Here is a 17,219-nt window from a genome sequence, read left to right as displayed (position 1 = left end):
GTTTGCTTGATCCGGAAATCAAACTGGATATTATATATTCTGAAAAATCTAAATTGTCTAAATTGATTGTAACTAAACGAATGAAAAACTACAAGACAATTTTATTTGTTTCTAAGAATACAGTAAACTTTGCTAATTGCTAATTTTAATTAATTGAACACTATCTCAATTTAAACCTACCTAGTCTATGCTTGGGTGTTTAATATGACGCGAAGACCTTTGGGACGTGAAGTTACGATTGTGGACTATATAAGTTTTATGGGTGATTTTGTTAAAATATGTCTCGGTATAAAAATAGAGTGAAATTAAAATAAACTTAATTATATAAAAAAGAAGAAGCTACGAAACGATTTTTAAATCAATTATGATGAAATTTTGTAATCGAAAATTCGAGAGTTGGCAACATTGTTTGATTCTCCGCGAACGCAAAATTTTATACCTCCAATTCCAAAACGTTTCTGAAGTTTCATCATAAGTACAAATATAAAGAATTGTTATTATTTGATAAGTATTACTATTATTATTTTCATTTCATGTACCGTTTTTGTGGGGTCAAGGTATTTTATTTATATTAATAAAAATTATAATAACTTATATTTTGTATTTATATTATTTTTGAAATTTCCTTGAAATTGATCTTAAAGTGAAGGAGTTTAGGATTTATGATATATATATTTTTAAGGTTTATTTATTATGGACGAAGTACGGTCCTTTTTCACAAATCCAACCGTACAATGTAGAAAACTTCGAGGTCCGATAACGGCTGGATGCAGAGTTACCAAAAATGATAGTATTTATGGATTCAACCGTCCAGAAGAACATAGACAGTGTAATCTTCCAACTGGAACAGATTATGCTGGAGAAGTACAGCAAAGGGAGCTTGAGTTATATTTAAAAGTAAGAAAGTGAATCTTATTAATTGGATTTATACCAAATTTTATGATTATTCATTCTTATTAAAGAAACAATATTTTTATATGAGACTAACAGTGCTTTCGATGCGATATTTACTTTCATAGATAAAATGAATGAATTCTCTAACACCAATTGGGCATTTAATACATTCATTAGAACTAAGTCATATAATTGGCGATCCTAGGAAGCAAAACCATGGCCCTTACTCATAAATCCAATGATCCTCTGAGCTATACATATTTTGCTTAAGACATCAAATACTGATTTTCTTCCTTCTATGATAACTGTAATTTATTTTAAAATATATTGTGTAATAAAAAAATTACAGTGCAAATTAGCAGAGAATATGTCTCAAGACAGTCAAGATGGTTTAAATTCTCTAGAGAATCTTACTTCTTGGGGATCAGTCATGTCTAGTACCAATGGCAACCTTGCAGATGATGCTATGGCAGCTAATTACAGCAACTATAATTTCACGATAAAGGAAGACACAAAGGACCTAGCTATAAATAAATACAAAGAGGAAGTATGTCGATATTTTACATTGTTGCAAATATTATTGCAGAGTTGCAGGAATTTTTCTTCATGTAACTCAAGTTTGTTTATTACTTAACATTAAATGTTTTGAAACACTCACTTCTAGAATTACATATTGTTCATTAGTCTACACCTTGAGAGGCAATATAATTTCCTACTTATATTGGTCCACAGATAATGAGTAGAATCACGGCTTATCCCATAGTAATAATTGAGGGCCAAACTGGATGTGGAAAAACAACACAAGTGCCACAATGGATCCTTCATGATGCTTATGAGAGGAGGATGCCATGCAAAATTGTTGTTACTCAGCCTCGAAGAATTGCAGCAACATCAATTGCTAAAAGAGTTGCACAGGAACGTGGTTGGGATGTTGGTGGTCTTGTTGGATACCAGGTATTATAACCATTCCATAATCCAGTCAAAATTGCATTAGATCTTTTATTTACAGCTATTAGGAGTATTTGGTCTGCATTCTGACAAAAAACATATTTATATTAATTAATTATTGAGAAATATTTCTTATAATTACTTGCAATAAATAATCATGGGTTGTATAGACATAGACTATATAAGAAGTTAAGGATGGTATTAGTGTTTTTATACAGGTTATTTTTATTTTAGGTTGCCCTTGAAAATATAACATCAACGGACACACGAATTTCATATGTTACAACTGGAGTACTACTTCAGAAATTAGGTAAGTCTTGAATAATTTCAAAGGGGCAACTAAACAACAACTGCTACTAGACATCACAATATTGACATACAAACATATTTCCTTTTGTTATTTGTATGGAAAAGGTCTTGTTACAAGCTGTAAGGCAGTTTTATTTGTTAGCCACATTATGCTCTTGAATAGTCAAGTTATTCCTTGGTTTTTGTTGAATAGGAGACAATTCAACAAGGCATAGGCTTATCAGAGATTATAAATTTAGTAACCAGTTCAATTTCGATTTGTTCATTATTATAATATTTTCTTTCAGTAAGCTCCAAAAATTTGAACGAATATACTCATATAATATTAGATGAGGTTCATGAAAGAGGTCAAGAAATGGATTTTTTACTTCTGGTTGTTAAAAAACTCATGTACACAGTATCTTCAGGCGTCAGAGTGATACTTATGTCAGCTACGTTTAACACGAAAGTGTTCACAAATTATTTTCACATCCCAGCCATTGGGGATCATAACAAACCGAGTTGTATTCACATTAAAACAGGACAGGCGAAGCAAAAAGTGTTTTACATTAATAATTTGAACAAATTTACGGTGAGTGAGTAAAGAGATTAGTAGATACAAAACCCAAAAATACCGCTTCAAGTATGATCACATTTTTTTTCATTAAATAAAGATTGAAAAGGATAAAACCATTTGAACTAGTGAATTAGTGTTAGTGTACTTTAATATTAAGTGCTAAACAGTGAATGAAAAAATGAAAACACAACAACAGAGTGTCTTCCCTTTAATAGAGATTATAAGTAGCGTTATTGGACACTTACTTATTACAATCCTTTTTAGTAAGTTAGGTTAGACTTAAATTACTTATTAGTCTTAAATTAGGCTAGATTGTAATGTTCCATGATGTCGTAGTAAAGACACATGTATATAAAAAACAATTAAATAAAGCAAGATAGGTTACCAGTAAGTTACATTAGTTCAATGAAAAGTAAATAAATGAAAAAAAAATCTAAATAATAAATCATCAATTTCATTGTCTCACAAGTGATAGAAATACATTCCTCAATATTAGAAGAAAAATTATTTTACTTCGAAACAGCATTAGATTTCTACTTTATAAATCTAAGCAACACTAGAGTGATCTAATATATATTCATAAAAAAACAAGTCAAACTAATGTCCCTTTCTGTGAAATTGCCTTTACACTGCGATGAAAAGAGACAGACAAGTACTTAAGTTAAAACGGTGCAATTGCTCGAATTATTATTATGTTTGAGTGGGATATAGTTTGAATTATTTTTAAGTATCATTGATAATTTTCCAAAGCTTAATACATTTAAGCGTTTTAGAAACTGTCTAAAGCCTAGTCTAGTACTTCAAAAATGTTTTTTGACTAACAAGACTCAAAGTTCATGTTCTCGTTTCTGAGTCTATGATCAACAACCGCCACTCGTGAGACAATGAACTACATAGGAAATAAAATGCTCTCAAAGCAAACATGATTGTGAATTAAAATAAATAATTTTGCAGCTCCCAACGATGAATGATACTCCACAAATAACTATGGAAATGCACCACCTCGTAGTGAAACTGGTGAATGGCTTTGAATCAATCGATAGCCAAGGACATTCCATTGATATTTCAAATGATAATTTGCCATCGGTTCTGATTTTTCTACCAGGGATACATGAAATAGAAGAGCTGTACACGTGTCTCACTAATGATGAATTACGGTGAATATTAAGTGTTTATAAATTAGGGAAAATGACAAAATCACTAGAAAAGTTTTAAGGTTATTCACACGTAGTATTTATTGTCTTTTGTTAACATAGCTTTTACACATTAAGAAAAACACTTTGAACAGATTGAAGCTGTGTATTGTTATAAATTTAAAATTATTTTACATAATTTTTTCCGACGTATCGCGTGCTTTTCAGCGTGGTCACGGTGACTAAAGACAAAAGGTGTTGAATGTCAAATGTATTAATAAGTATATATTACTAAAGTTAAGTATTATGTAAATAATTATAAGTTTTTTAATAATTATACATAGCTTCAATCCGTACAAAAAGTGTTTTTCTTGATGTTATTCACACGACCAAAATTGTCATTAATAAAATATTTGGCTTTGAAAAGTTTTTCAGAGGAAAATGATACACATCCAGTTTACTTGTAGGGTTATACCAGTACTATTTTATTATTTCATGTATAGGTAACCAAAATTGGGTTAGCAATAAAGTAACCAGACTTTTACTTACAATGTCGGCCTAATAGCTCCGGCGTGCGAGTCTAATCCCTAAGGGGCGTAAATACGATCAGCAATGCACTTACTCTCTGCGCATCTGACACTCGACCGGTAAAGACACACTTCGTGAGGAAACCGACATGTATCAAATAAACAAAAATCGACGACGTGACGGAGGGCTGATGACTTGTCCAAGAAATCAAAATAATCCAAGCGACGGATGCAATCTGAGACTAAGATAGGGTTGTTGCGCTACTAGATATTATTATATCCTACAATGTAGAGTCGTGGTATAAAACTAATGAACAACTTAATATACTAAACATAGACAAACAGTGCAATTATTATTACAATTGTAATTACACATTACCTAAGACTTTGCGGAAATTCTTGTTGAAATACGTACGTTAATACGACGTACATAATCAACATAAAATAAAATTATGTAACTTAGTATTGTTTAATAATAAGCCATGTAAAAAGTATATTATTATTTAAAACTATTAATTATTATTTGCTGTTTCAAATGTTAAATTTCAGTTTTCTTTAGTTTAAATTTTTTTAATATATTTTGTCTGTAAATGTACTTACTTGTTTTCTGTTATATATATATTGTTAATCTATGTAATCTATTTTGGCTTTCTGTATTGACTAAGTGTTTTGTTTTATGTGTATGTTAGCTGTAAGATTACTAGTAATTAAATAAAATCTGTTTGATAACAGGAGGAAATTATGCGGGCAAAGCTCTCTCCATTGGTGGGTGTTGCCCCTCCACTCAACGATCACAGCTGACGAACAAGTACGTGTTTTCCAACGTGCACCACCCGGACAAAGAAAGATTATTTTATCTACGAACATCGCCGAGAGTTCCATAACCGTACCGGATATTAAATATGGTATATTGATCACATCATGTATTGTATTACTTTTAGTATGTGTCGGTAGAGTTTTCCTCAAGTATAATATTTGCTGGATTTTTCCCGAAAAGCTTTTATTTAAAAACAATTAAAAAAAACAATTGGCATGTTACCCTTGTTCATTTAATAAGACAATTTACTAGATCGATTTGATATAGACTTTATCACTCATTTATTTTAGTCACAGAAATAATTTAAACTGCTTATAAATTAATTACGCTGAAAGGCGGCCAATTTTCTTCTTCAAAGTCTACTTTTTGTCTTGTAGTGAAATGATTGGTTTTTCTTTTAACAGACATTTTCTTCTATATTTTTAATTTTTTTTTATTGTTTTCCTTGCTAGTTCTAATTTTGATGTTCTAATAATAGATGTGTATGTGTTTAAAACTTGTATCGTCATATTGTGTTGTATTTAAGCATGCATGTCGATTTAAAACTTTTAAATAAATATTTCATTACCATGAACATTTCCAGTGATTGACTACTGCCTTATGAAAGTGCTAATAGCGGATGTTAACATTAACTTCACGACATTGCAACTTCAGTGGGCTTCGAAGGCAAATTGTGATCAGCGCGCGGGAAGAGCTGGTCGAGTGGGGGGCGGGGGGAGAGTGTACCGACTGGTGACTGATAAGTTCTATGTACGTACTTTCATTTGTAAATAATGCTTTTTAAAAATAGTAGCTTAGTTTTATAACATTATCATTCATAGAAAACACTTCTTTACCGGATTGAATATATGTATTAATATAAACTTATAATTATTTCACATAATTAATTTGAATTATACGTCGCGGTTAATAAGTGTTTTCTTTCAATGTGTAAAAGCTATGTTAACAAAAGACAATACTATTATCATTAAATTTGACATACCATAGACATGAGTCCATAGCTACCTTACATCAATGTAAAACCCTTTATATTTAAGTACATTAGCGATTACAGATAATCCATAAGACTCATAATTACACAGATTTCTGTGCCTTCAACCTTACACAATTTTAGAATTTTATGTTTTTCGCGGGAAATCAAACCCAGTAATTCAAAAAATAAACATTTGCGTTTTTAAACAAAATAAGTTTTTTTCTAGGAAAACTTTCTGGATGAATGTACGCCTGAACTCACGAGATGCCCGTTAGAAAGGCTCGTCCTTCTCGCTAAAACTCTGGAAATGGGTCCTCCAGTAGACATTTTAGCATTGGCCATGAACCCACCTGACCTTTCTAATGTACATCGTACTATTTTAGTACTTAAAGAGGTATGTATATTTAATGTAGCTAGCAGTTAATTTCGAATTACATTTGTTCAATAGACACGGACGAGCGCTTTCTCTATATCCATAGATCCAACTATGTTTTTGTTATCTGTGACGCTCGTTTAAGCGTCTATTTTGTCTATTAAAATTGACGAATGGTACCTGATATTTTGTTGGCGAAATCAACTTAAGTATTGAGCATTTTTTAAACATTATTACTATCATAGTTATCGTTATTATGTATTTTTCTTATGAATGGCTTCGTATCTCTTCGAATCAACCATGGTAGGGAAAAGATGGCATGTAACGGAAAAATGTGACGCGTAACCCAAAAATGTGACGATATTTTTTTTCCAACGCCGATAAAGTTTCACTTCAAAAATAATAATTCGTATTTAAAAACAAACTATTTACCGAATTAAACGATTTGGGGATTTCAGGTCGGTGCCTTAAAGAAATTGGTCAACGGTGAGTGGAGTTCGTCTGATGGAGATATAACGTATTTGGGACGTATTATGGCGCAACTGCCTCTTAACGTACAAATGTCGAAACTTATCATGCTGGGATATATCTTTGGTTGTCTGGACGAGTGTGTTATTATGGGTGAGTTGTAATTATTTTTTATCATAGGGGCTGTTCAAGTATTACGTAAGCACTATGAAGGGCGAGGGGGAGAACTTTGATTTTCATATTTGGTGATAACGTCAACAGTATTTTATTACTTACGTTTCCCACACATTGTCTATGCTAAAAAACGAAATAGATTTTCGAAGATTCCTACAAAAAATGTATATGTACGTATGTATACGTATACATTTATGTACTATTATTTTTTAGAGCTTTGCTTACTTTTGCTGATAAGAAGAGGGGGGGGGGATAAATTGCAGTAAATCTGTTTGCGTACGATTGCGTTAACACAATTTGACAGATAGAGAAAAATGAAAGTATTCCAACTATAGTTTTTACTTGGTTTATTAAAAAACATATTTATGTAAAATATCATAGGACGTAATTCATCGTGCTTCATTACTAAATCGATTAGGTTTTTAAATTTAACCTAGAAAGGAATTTGAAGGAAATCTTAAAAGCACGTCATTGTTGCTGATATAATACACTTTAATCTAAGTTAAATAAATTGATCTAATAATAAGCTTGGTTTAGTTAATTTTATACTAATTGGATTGTCAGCCAACCTTTTTTATGCCATGCTTATGCCCAATATGTATCATACATTATTTATTTATTAAAATTTTTGGGAAAAATTATGAAAGTAAACTTTTACCATGCGCACGCACACCGTCAAACCGACACTTGAACAAGTGTTACCGGACTTAATTTTAATACTAAATGAAATTGTAACTTTTCTATAAAACCATGAAAGTTGAAAACCTTTTATCCTTTTAAATTTTATTTTTGTTACAGCCGCTGCAATGTCCGTGAAGAATGTGTTCAGTAGTCCGTTCCGTGAACAACTTAATGCGTATAATTCGAAGCTAACATGGGCTGATGGATCCACTAGTGATTCTATTGCGTTTTTGAATGTTTATAAGGTAATTTTACTAATCAATACATTTTCTCCATGGCTTGGTTGTGGTAATGTACTTTCGTAGTTCTCATAATTTTAACTTTGTACTGCGTGAATATCGTTAATTGGTTAGAAATATGTTCGACGTCCTTGTGGATAGAAAATCTATTAAGAAAAACACTTTTTGAACGGATTGAAGCTATGTATTATTATTAAAAACTTATAATTATTTACATAATTGTAAATTTTAAAAAATTTCCGACGTTTCGCGTGCTTTTCAGCGTGCGTGGTCACGGTGACTGAAGACAAAAGGTGTTAAATGTCAAAAGTATCACAGCTGCGGAGAAAGTTGTGTTATCTGTATATATAAAATTTAGAATTATGTAAATAATTGTAAGTTTTTAATAATAATACATAGCTTCAATCCGTTCATAAAGTGTTTTTCTTAATGTGTAAAAGCTATGTTAACAAAAGACAATACTAGAAAATCTATGTTTAATTTGTGTTTCCACCTCACTACCACAAACTCCGTTTTTTTAAAAGTATGATATTAAAATTTTCATCTTACAAATATCCTACATTATTGCTGCCATGGGTTTCTGTTTGCCGTGCCTTTAAACCAAGAAGTACAGGGCATCGAGGCTGTTCTCTGGCACTTTCCCCTCGATGTTCATGTCCCATACCTCATTTAGAGGGAAAATGTTAAATTCAAAATTTGTTATTTATTAAAACCGTATTAGACTATCTGTCTCTTTCTGTCTCATTGTGTTTATTCTGTGATGAAAAGAGATAGTATATTGTTAAAACTACAGTTGTACTAATTTTATAAATAAGGTACCATTCTAAATTAAAAAAAATAATGGCCTACCTAGATTCAACTAGTCCAACTTAATAATGTATATAACAGTGGTCTGTGTAATTACATAAATACAAAATATAACATCTATTTAAATTGACTCTTTAACACTGGTTTTCTAAAAAAAAATATCGATGTTATCATAACATTGTTATATTTTAAAAATATATAAAAGGTTCCCTGAAAGAGATCTTTCTAAAGAAGCGAAACGATAAACACCCGTTATATGATTATTATGATTTCTAAAAAAATTTTCAACGAAGTGGTTAATAATTAATAAATATTTATAGGTGTGGAGCCACCTTCGCCAACAACATCACTTTAAGAAATCAGGCGAAAGCGAATCGAAATGGGCCCGTCGATTTTACGTACAAGTGCGTGCGATGCGCGAACTTGACGAAATGGTTCGTGAGTTGCGTATGCGTCTATCACGTGAGGAGATAGACACGAAAATGGCAAAATCACATTGGGGTAGACAGGAACTGCCTGTTGTTTTAAAGGTATGCGGCAATAATCTTTGATAAACATGTTTTAATTTGTAATACATTTGAAAAAAAAGTAATGAGCTTTGATTTCGATTCTTTATTTTACATATTCTTCGCTTTGTTAGTAAGGGGTTGGTCAAGTATTACGTAAAGAGATTTACTGAAATTTATATATTAGTACATAAACGTATTAATTTTTTGTAGGAATCCTCGAAAATACATTCGTTTTCAAGCATAGACAATGTTATGCGTAAAAAAGTAAATAATTACTGTTGACGTAATCACCAAATAAGAAAATCAAAGACTCTCCGCTATAGTGCTTACGTATTACTTGAACGGCCCCTAACCATTGAGAGGAGAAATATATTACTCTAAGTTTTAATAACTGTGTATGTATTGGATACTACTACAAATAATTAAAAAAACACACAGACAGAAATCTACTAAATCTGTAAAAAAAATATTGTAATTTTCTGCGCAACACCGCGTGTTAACAAAGCCAAAGCCTCGATGGGCGTAAACATTATCAAACCAAATATAATAATAACACTTTATACACATTATGACTAAACGGTAAATTGGCGGTCTTACTGTTAAAAGCAGTTTTAAGTTTTGTGTTATTTTTTAATTTTATAATTCTGCACACAACATCACATCTTACGATACATAAATGAAATAAAGCCATACTATTCTACATAGAGAATCACACAATAGATATATACTTCCTATTACGTGGGTAACACTGAAAATGTTTAGAACTGGCCAGTCAGAAACATTGCCAATGAAAACTTTTTTGAATTTCAATTTTAGAACTCTGGTAACTTAAGTATATTGCATTCATTTGTCATTTGTTTTTGTTAATTGGCGGCAAATCTAAAACTCTTGTTACACGTGAAAATGAACCTAACGCGAGAAACACCTTTGCATGGACTGGTGTCGCCAAATGTTAGATAAGTTCAACGGCGGTGACTCAATGCTGTATTTGACATCGTAACAGGTGATGAAACCTGGATGTGGGAAGAAAGGAAAAAAGATGATTGCCTTATTCTACTATTTTAATATTATTTAATATTAAAATAGTGTAAAAATAGCTTAAAGAAACCATTAATATACATGTTAATTAAGAAAAAACTGAAATTCCAGGTTCTCCTAGCGGGCGCGTTCTACCCGCAGTACTTTGTCCAAGTGGCTGGTGATGAAGTACGCGAACGTGAAGCCGTGCGTACACTGAGCGGCCTTAACCCGCGAAATACCGTGTATTTGAAAGGATTCCCGGATAACCAACCGGGAGATATATACGCGACTGCGATTAAGAAAGTTATCATGAATCATATTGGCGATGAACCGAGAGTCACCTTTGATAAGAACAGTCGGTGAGTATTTTGGTTTTTACCTTTTTTGAAGTGAAACTTCTTTATGGGCGTTGGAACAATTGTCTGTCACATTTTTCGGTTACACGTCACGTTTTTCCGTTACGCGCCATCTTTTTCTTGCCCCTACCACGGCTCGAAGGGATTCGAAGTAATTAATAACAAAAATATATAATAACGATAACAATGATAGTAATATGGTAAAATGAAATAAATGTATTATTTGCATTCATATCTATGATAATAAAAGCCTTTTGTTAAACTTAACTTAACTTTTTTTAACCAATTTCTGTAAAGTTGCATATAGTAGATCATTTTTCGAAAAATAAGGTCATAAAGAAGTTTCACTTCTTACGTGTGTACACTAGAACATGCACACATTTTTTTTATATAACGGTGCAAAGGTACTATAAAGGTACAATTCTTAAAAGGCCGGCAACGCACTTGCGAGCCTTCTGGTAATGTGCGTGTCCATGTGCGGCGGTATCGCTTAACATCAGGTGAGCCTCTTGCCCGTTTGCCTCCTATTACATTAAAAAAAAACGCGCAGAAGGCTCGGCGTTACCGCCGCACACACACATTGTCAAAAGTCTCGCAACTGCGTTGACCGCCTTTTACGAACTGGTTCGCTCTTTTTATGAAGGAATCTACCGAATTGGCTGGAAAATACTTCCGTGGGCAGCTGAACTGAAGCTATTATATAATTCTTAGGTAATTCGTTTTCAGAGCCTTTGTATGCAGTTAATATGGACTTAAACTCTGAAAATAATTTTGGCTTAAATCCCGCTTTAGACACAACAGGTTAATAATTATACTGTAAAGGGATAATCGCGTTATAAATAATAATTAGTCTTTTTTATTTATATACTAGTCCCGGTAAACTTCAAATCATCGATATTTGTGTTAACTTAATACAATTTTTTAAAACAGACCACAGTTATCGGACCTACTATAATACATTTCTGACAGGCAGCTATAACTATATGACAAACAAGTGACAATTCTTCTTCTAAAAAGACAAAATACATTAAATATTTCCCGGCTAGGAACAGTTTTCATTGAAGAATTCAATTGTCATTTAGTATTTTCCTTTACTATTATTATTTATGTTGTCTTTTGTTAAAATAGCTTTTACACATTAAGAAAACACTTTTTAAATGGATTGAAGCTATGTATTATTATTATAAACTTATAATTATTTACATAATTTTAAAATTTTCCGACGTTTCGCGTGCTTTACTGCGTGATTGGTCGTTATCAACTCCCGGGGAAATAAATACAGATAACACAACTTTCTCTATAGCTGTGATACTTTTGATATTCAACACCTTTTGTCTTTAGTCACTGTGGCCGCCCACACTGTAAAGATTATAATTATGTAAATATACATAGCTTCAATCCGTTTAAAAAGTGTTTTCTTAATTATTTATGTTTCCCACCCAATATTTCAAGATCATAATTTATATTAGCCAAATCGCTCCAGTCGAATGACCGTCACGCTGTCTGTGTCTGTGTGTTGTCTTGTTAAAACTAGAATTTTCTAGTTTTAGCGAGACGACCGAATAGCAATTCATTTTTATATTTATAGATATATTATATTTCAGGAAAGTCTTCTTGACATTCAATGACAAATATCACGAGATGAAACGCAATCAAGCTCGTGGTGGTGTAAGTATTCCTTGGTAAAAAAAATCGGGTGGTGAGAATGTGAAACCAAAGATATTCGTGATGGAACGGACGTATCTTAACGTAACGTAACGTATATATATAGTGGTGTGTGTAGGCAGGATGCAATTAAAAGTCCCAAGTGCACAATATAGGAAGAAAGTTTATTACACACACCACTATATACATTGGACTTTAGAGATGATGTTGACCAATCTGTACCGAATGGAACGTGCGATCGTCATTTGGTAGGCGTCGGGACGTGACGACCCCATCGCCCACTGGTGAAATAACCTGTGACAGAGGTTATTTCACCTTTGCTTTCGGGCTTCAGCCAAACGGGCAGGCACGACCGGGGCAGTACCAGTCCGAACCAATTCCTGAAGTATTTCCGAACCTTAGATCGACTTAGGGTCCTTTAAGAAAAGAGCGTACCAATTCTTAAAAGAATTGAGGCAGGCATTGAGAGTGTCCATGGGCGGCGGTATCACTTAACATCAGGTGAGCCTCCTGCCCTGCCCCTGTTTTTTAAAAAAAAATTTATTTACATTCTCACTTAATCGTAATAAGGCTTGACCACTCACAATCAACTTTGTTGTCCAGGCACCTGCCTGTACACGATGAAGCACTTCTGCGCATACGTGTAGAATTAATGTGTATAAATGAAGAGCTTCTGTCAAACTTCAAAGGGCTTAATTATTTATTCCAGGACCCGACCATACCCGGCCAAGTTGTTCTGCCCATATACAAATCTATTAAGGCGCGTCAATTAAAAATGCAGTGCAGGATACCGTTATTACCGTAGGTTTATCTTGTTATTAAACATATTTATGTCAAAAGTTAAATATCAATTGATTAATCTATTTTCAATCCACCAATAAAATAAAAGTTTTTCCATGTATTAAAATATTCGGTAAAATTCACAGTTGTTGGTGTTTCACTAGATTTGTCTATAGTCTATATTTATCTATACATAGAGAAAAAAATAGAAAAATCAGAAGCAGACAAAGTTACTTTTCAACGGTCGTCACAAAGTGAGTCCGTACGAAACTGGTCGAATTCGTATGGTCACGTGATATGCGTGCGCTAATGTCATTACCATACAAATTACGTTTAGCGTTCTAACGTACGAAGTACGTTTCAAACTTTCTTATTGCAGATAAAAATTACTTTAACTATTTAATTACGTCTTATATATATGTTTTTGCTTTAGCTTGAACAAGGCAAATGACTTAGCAAAAGCAATGGAGGCTCTAAAGATAAGTCGTAATGTAGATCAAATGGTTCCGAGACTACCGGAAGTCGATGACACACATTTCCCCCTGACCATATCACAGGTAAACTAAAACATTGTCTTTGGTTTACGCGAGTGAATTTAAATAAAAACTTGTTTGTTAAAAAAAGATGAATCTAATGAGTTAGCAATAAAGAGGTGTTTTTATTGAATTATTAATTACATTAATCTTATTTGGTTACAAATTTCTACTTATTAAATATTAACAAAATGATGATATTAAACATTATTTAACTAATTAACTTAACATATCTAATATTATAAATAGGTAAACTGTGGATCTACTGAACCGATTCTGTAAATTCTTTTACCAATCGAAAGCCACGTCATAGGCCTTCGAATGTCTAAACTCGGAATAAACGTGGTCGAACAAAAATGTTATCTACAAATTAGCAATGAGAGATACACCATTCAAACGGTACAACCGTTGGATACTATTTACAAATAGTCAACGATAACTTTAATTTATTTATTTTATCAGTCGTCGAAGCGCAGCCGTGCGAGTGACACGCGCATAATCTAACACGATCTTTTTAAGACAATCTAATCATGTCTAAGTGTGACCAATGTAATAAACCTTTTTCTAAATCTTTGCCTGGATGTGAATGTGCCCGATGTGAAAAAATGGTACACCTAAATACCAGATGTAGTGGTCTTACCAACAAACAGATAACCGCATTAAAGGCGGCCCCAAGCTTGGACTGGACCTGTATGGAATGTCAACAAGAATCCCCGAAGCGAAACTCCTCTTTGTATCTAACAGAGGATGCAGAGGAGGATATACCTATGGACACTAAGGGGCTAATACAGAAAATTTCAAAGGAAGTAGAAAAAACTATAAAGAAGGAAATAAACGAATTCAACCAATCTCTGCAATTTCACAGTACGAAGCTGGACGAAGTATTAGGTTGTATTGATGCTTTTAAAAACACCATAAAAGTTTTAGAAAGAAAAATCACTGAACTAATACACAAAAACAACAATCTGGAATTGAGGGTAGGTGCATTGGAGCAGCGTTTCCATGAGATGGAACAGGAGAAACTTTCTAATTTTATAGAAATAGCAAACGTCCCCCCTGCGAGTGAAGAGAATGTGAGAAAATTAGTTGAAAATGTAGCATTAAAACTTAAACAGCCCTTCGACAGTATCCGTAACACAATGCGATACCAAGGTAAAAACGACCAACCGGGCATTATACAAGTAAAACTTAATGATAAAGCAACCCAAGAAAAGTGGATTAAAGCTGCAAAAACCATTAAAACTATGGTGGCCGATGTTTGCCCCTATGAACCCAACAATAACAAAATAGTATTCATCAGGGAAGCAATGACTAAACACAACAAAAGCGTTTTATGGGAAGCCAAACAGGAATTAAAGAATAAACAAGGATATAAATACGTATGGTTTAAAAACGGTATGGTGCGTGCAAGAAAGGATGAAAACACTAAAATACAAAACCTAAGATCAGTGTTGGATATACAAGTGCTAAAAAAAAGACAGAATGCCAATTAACTGACCAATTTAAATGCATATAAATTATTATTATTAAGATGGATAGTTTAACTAGTGATATTTGTGAATTAGAAGACTGTATAAACATAAGTGATTTTGTGAGTAAAATTCCCAGTAGACATTTAAATCTATTGTGTGTACACATAAACATAAGGTCAATCATAAAATACTTTGATAGTCTTGAGCAATGTATTTATGCGGCTGGCGCTGTTGACGTTATTGTGCTTACAGAAGTAAACATTTCTGATAAAATCAGTTGTCTGTATAATTTAGATGGATACCATATGTTTTCGGCACTCAGAAACGGTAGGAAAGGTGAAGGTATCGTAGTATATGTAAAAAAGAAACATAAATTTAATATGAAAATTGTAAAAAGCCAACATTTCGAGAATATACTTTTTACCATCACAACTCAGACAAAATACACTGCTCAAATTTGTGCTATTTACCGCCCACCTAGCCTAAGCAAGAACCTGTTTATTGACGAACTTCATAATATTATTAAGAACAACTGTCAGAAAAATATTGATTTGTATCTATTGGGAGACGTTAATATAAATCTAAAGCTAGACATTCCTATAAAACATAAATATTGCAACACATTACACAGTTTAGGCCTTATGTGTGGGATCACAACTTACACTAGGGCGGAACTATACAAAGGAACCATTACAAAATCATGCATAGACCACATATACGCTCGATCCCAAACACACGACCTATACACGGCAACGGTTGGCACAAAACTAGCGGACCATCGAGCGATCGTGCTTGCTTGCACTAAAACACAGTCACAGGATGTTCCAACATATAAAACATTAATTGACAATAATAAATTAACGATCCTTCTATAGCAAATTGATTGGAAGCCGACATTAGAAATGAAGTGTCCTATTGGTATATATAACTTCATACAAAATAACTTAACACAAGCATATAAAAAATCTGAATGTACAGTTAAACTTAAATCTAACTCTCTTCGAAATAGTAACCATTGGATTAATAATAGAATTATTAAAGGATGTCAGTACAGAGATAAACTTTTTACTCAATATATAAAAGATCCAAACAACTTAATACTCAAACAAAAATATAATAAAACCAGAAATTATGTCAATAAATTAATAAATAAAACTAAAAATAAAACAATTAGAATCAATATAGAAGCTAATAAAAATAATCTAAAAAATCTATGGGACATATTAAACCAACTAACAGGAAAAATTAAAACATCCATGGACGTAGCTATACAAAACGCATTTGCAAACCAAAATATTACATGTAAAGATATTGCAAATAATTTTGCAACTTCCTTCCACAATAGTATTAGTAATATAGCAACCAACTGTGTAAATCCACTGTTAGATAAAAGCTCCTACCAGCATACAGAAAATACTAGTATGAGATTTCAGTCAGCAGACCCTAAATCAGTTGCAAAGATAATTAAATCATTAAACGACAGAAAGTCTCTAGGTGCAGATAAAATACGAGCTATGGATATTAAAACATTATGTAATAAAATCAACGTAGTCATAGCTAACCTTATTAATACGAGCATTTATACTGGAAAATATCCTAACTTACTAAAAACAGGCATAGTTCGACCAATATACAAGAATGGTAGCAAAAAAATCTATAATAATTATCGTCCAATAACTATATTGCCAACAATTAACAAAATAATAGAAAAATACATATGTGGACAAATTCAAAATTATTATAAAAAACACAATATTCTTTCTAACAAACAATATGGATTCCAACCAAATAAAAATACCACACAATTGCTATCCGCATTCACAGACCACATTTATAAACATTTAAATAAAAAAGATCATGTTCTAGTAGTGTTTATTGACTACAGTAAGGCATTCGACACATTAAAGCACAGCGTAATCCTGCAGAACTTAAATGACTGCGGAGTACGAGGAAACCTACTCAAGTGGTGTGAAAACTATCTGCAA

The 17,219-nt window shown here is 32.5% G+C and overlaps 2 protein-coding genes across 3 annotated transcripts in view; both read left to right on the top strand.

The window, feature by feature from the left end:
• The first annotated feature begins 413 nt into the window (after positions 1-413).
• The window catches only part of LOC123711026 (probable ATP-dependent RNA helicase spindle-E), a 33,824-nt gene continuing 17,018 nt past the window's right edge, over positions 414-17,219 (top strand). The window contains exons 1-17 of one of the 2 annotated variants that reach the window (XM_045663416.1): positions 414-557; positions 683-897; positions 1,244-1,441; positions 1,627-1,848; positions 2,077-2,152; positions 2,439-2,722; positions 3,662-3,864; positions 5,100-5,272; positions 5,768-5,934; positions 6,384-6,551; positions 6,989-7,151; positions 7,971-8,098; positions 9,220-9,429; positions 10,558-10,787; positions 12,389-12,452; positions 13,159-13,250; positions 13,663-13,786. In XM_045663416.1, coding sequence (XP_045519372.1) covers positions 694-897; positions 1,244-1,441; positions 1,627-1,848; positions 2,077-2,152; positions 2,439-2,722; positions 3,662-3,864; positions 5,100-5,272; positions 5,768-5,934; positions 6,384-6,551; positions 6,989-7,151; positions 7,971-8,098; positions 9,220-9,429; positions 10,558-10,787; positions 12,389-12,452; positions 13,159-13,250; positions 13,663-13,786 — 2,706 coding nt within the window. In that variant the 5' untranslated portion in view covers positions 414-557; positions 683-693. The remainder of the gene's footprint in view (positions 558-682; positions 898-1,243; positions 1,442-1,626; positions 1,849-2,076; positions 2,153-2,438; positions 2,723-3,661; positions 3,865-5,099; positions 5,273-5,767; positions 5,935-6,383; positions 6,552-6,988; positions 7,152-7,970; positions 8,099-9,219; positions 9,430-10,557; positions 10,788-12,388; positions 12,453-13,158; positions 13,251-13,662; positions 13,787-17,219) is intronic. The other variant, XM_045663417.1, reaches the window with a different exon arrangement.
• LOC123711030 lies at positions 14,249-15,557 on the top strand. Its single transcript, XM_045663420.1, has one exon. It carries the CDS (start codon positions 14,293-14,295, stop codon positions 15,253-15,255), a length of 963 nt encoding a protein of 320 aa, XP_045519376.1. The 5' UTR covers positions 14,249-14,292; the 3' UTR covers positions 15,256-15,557.

This window comes from Pieris brassicae, chromosome 6 (assembly GCF_905147105.1).
Source record: "Pieris brassicae chromosome 6, ilPieBrab1.1, whole genome shotgun sequence".
NCBI lineage: Eukaryota > Metazoa > Arthropoda > Insecta > Lepidoptera > Pieridae > Pieris > Pieris brassicae.
The sequence above is the reverse complement of the archived record's forward strand: the minus strand, read 5'-3'. Positions and strand labels throughout refer to the sequence as shown.

Coding starts and splice junctions, on each gene's coding strand:
- LOC123711030 (XM_045663420.1), top strand. CDS start 14,293: ATGTCTAAGTGTGACCAATGTAATAAACCTTTTTCTAAATCTTTGCCT.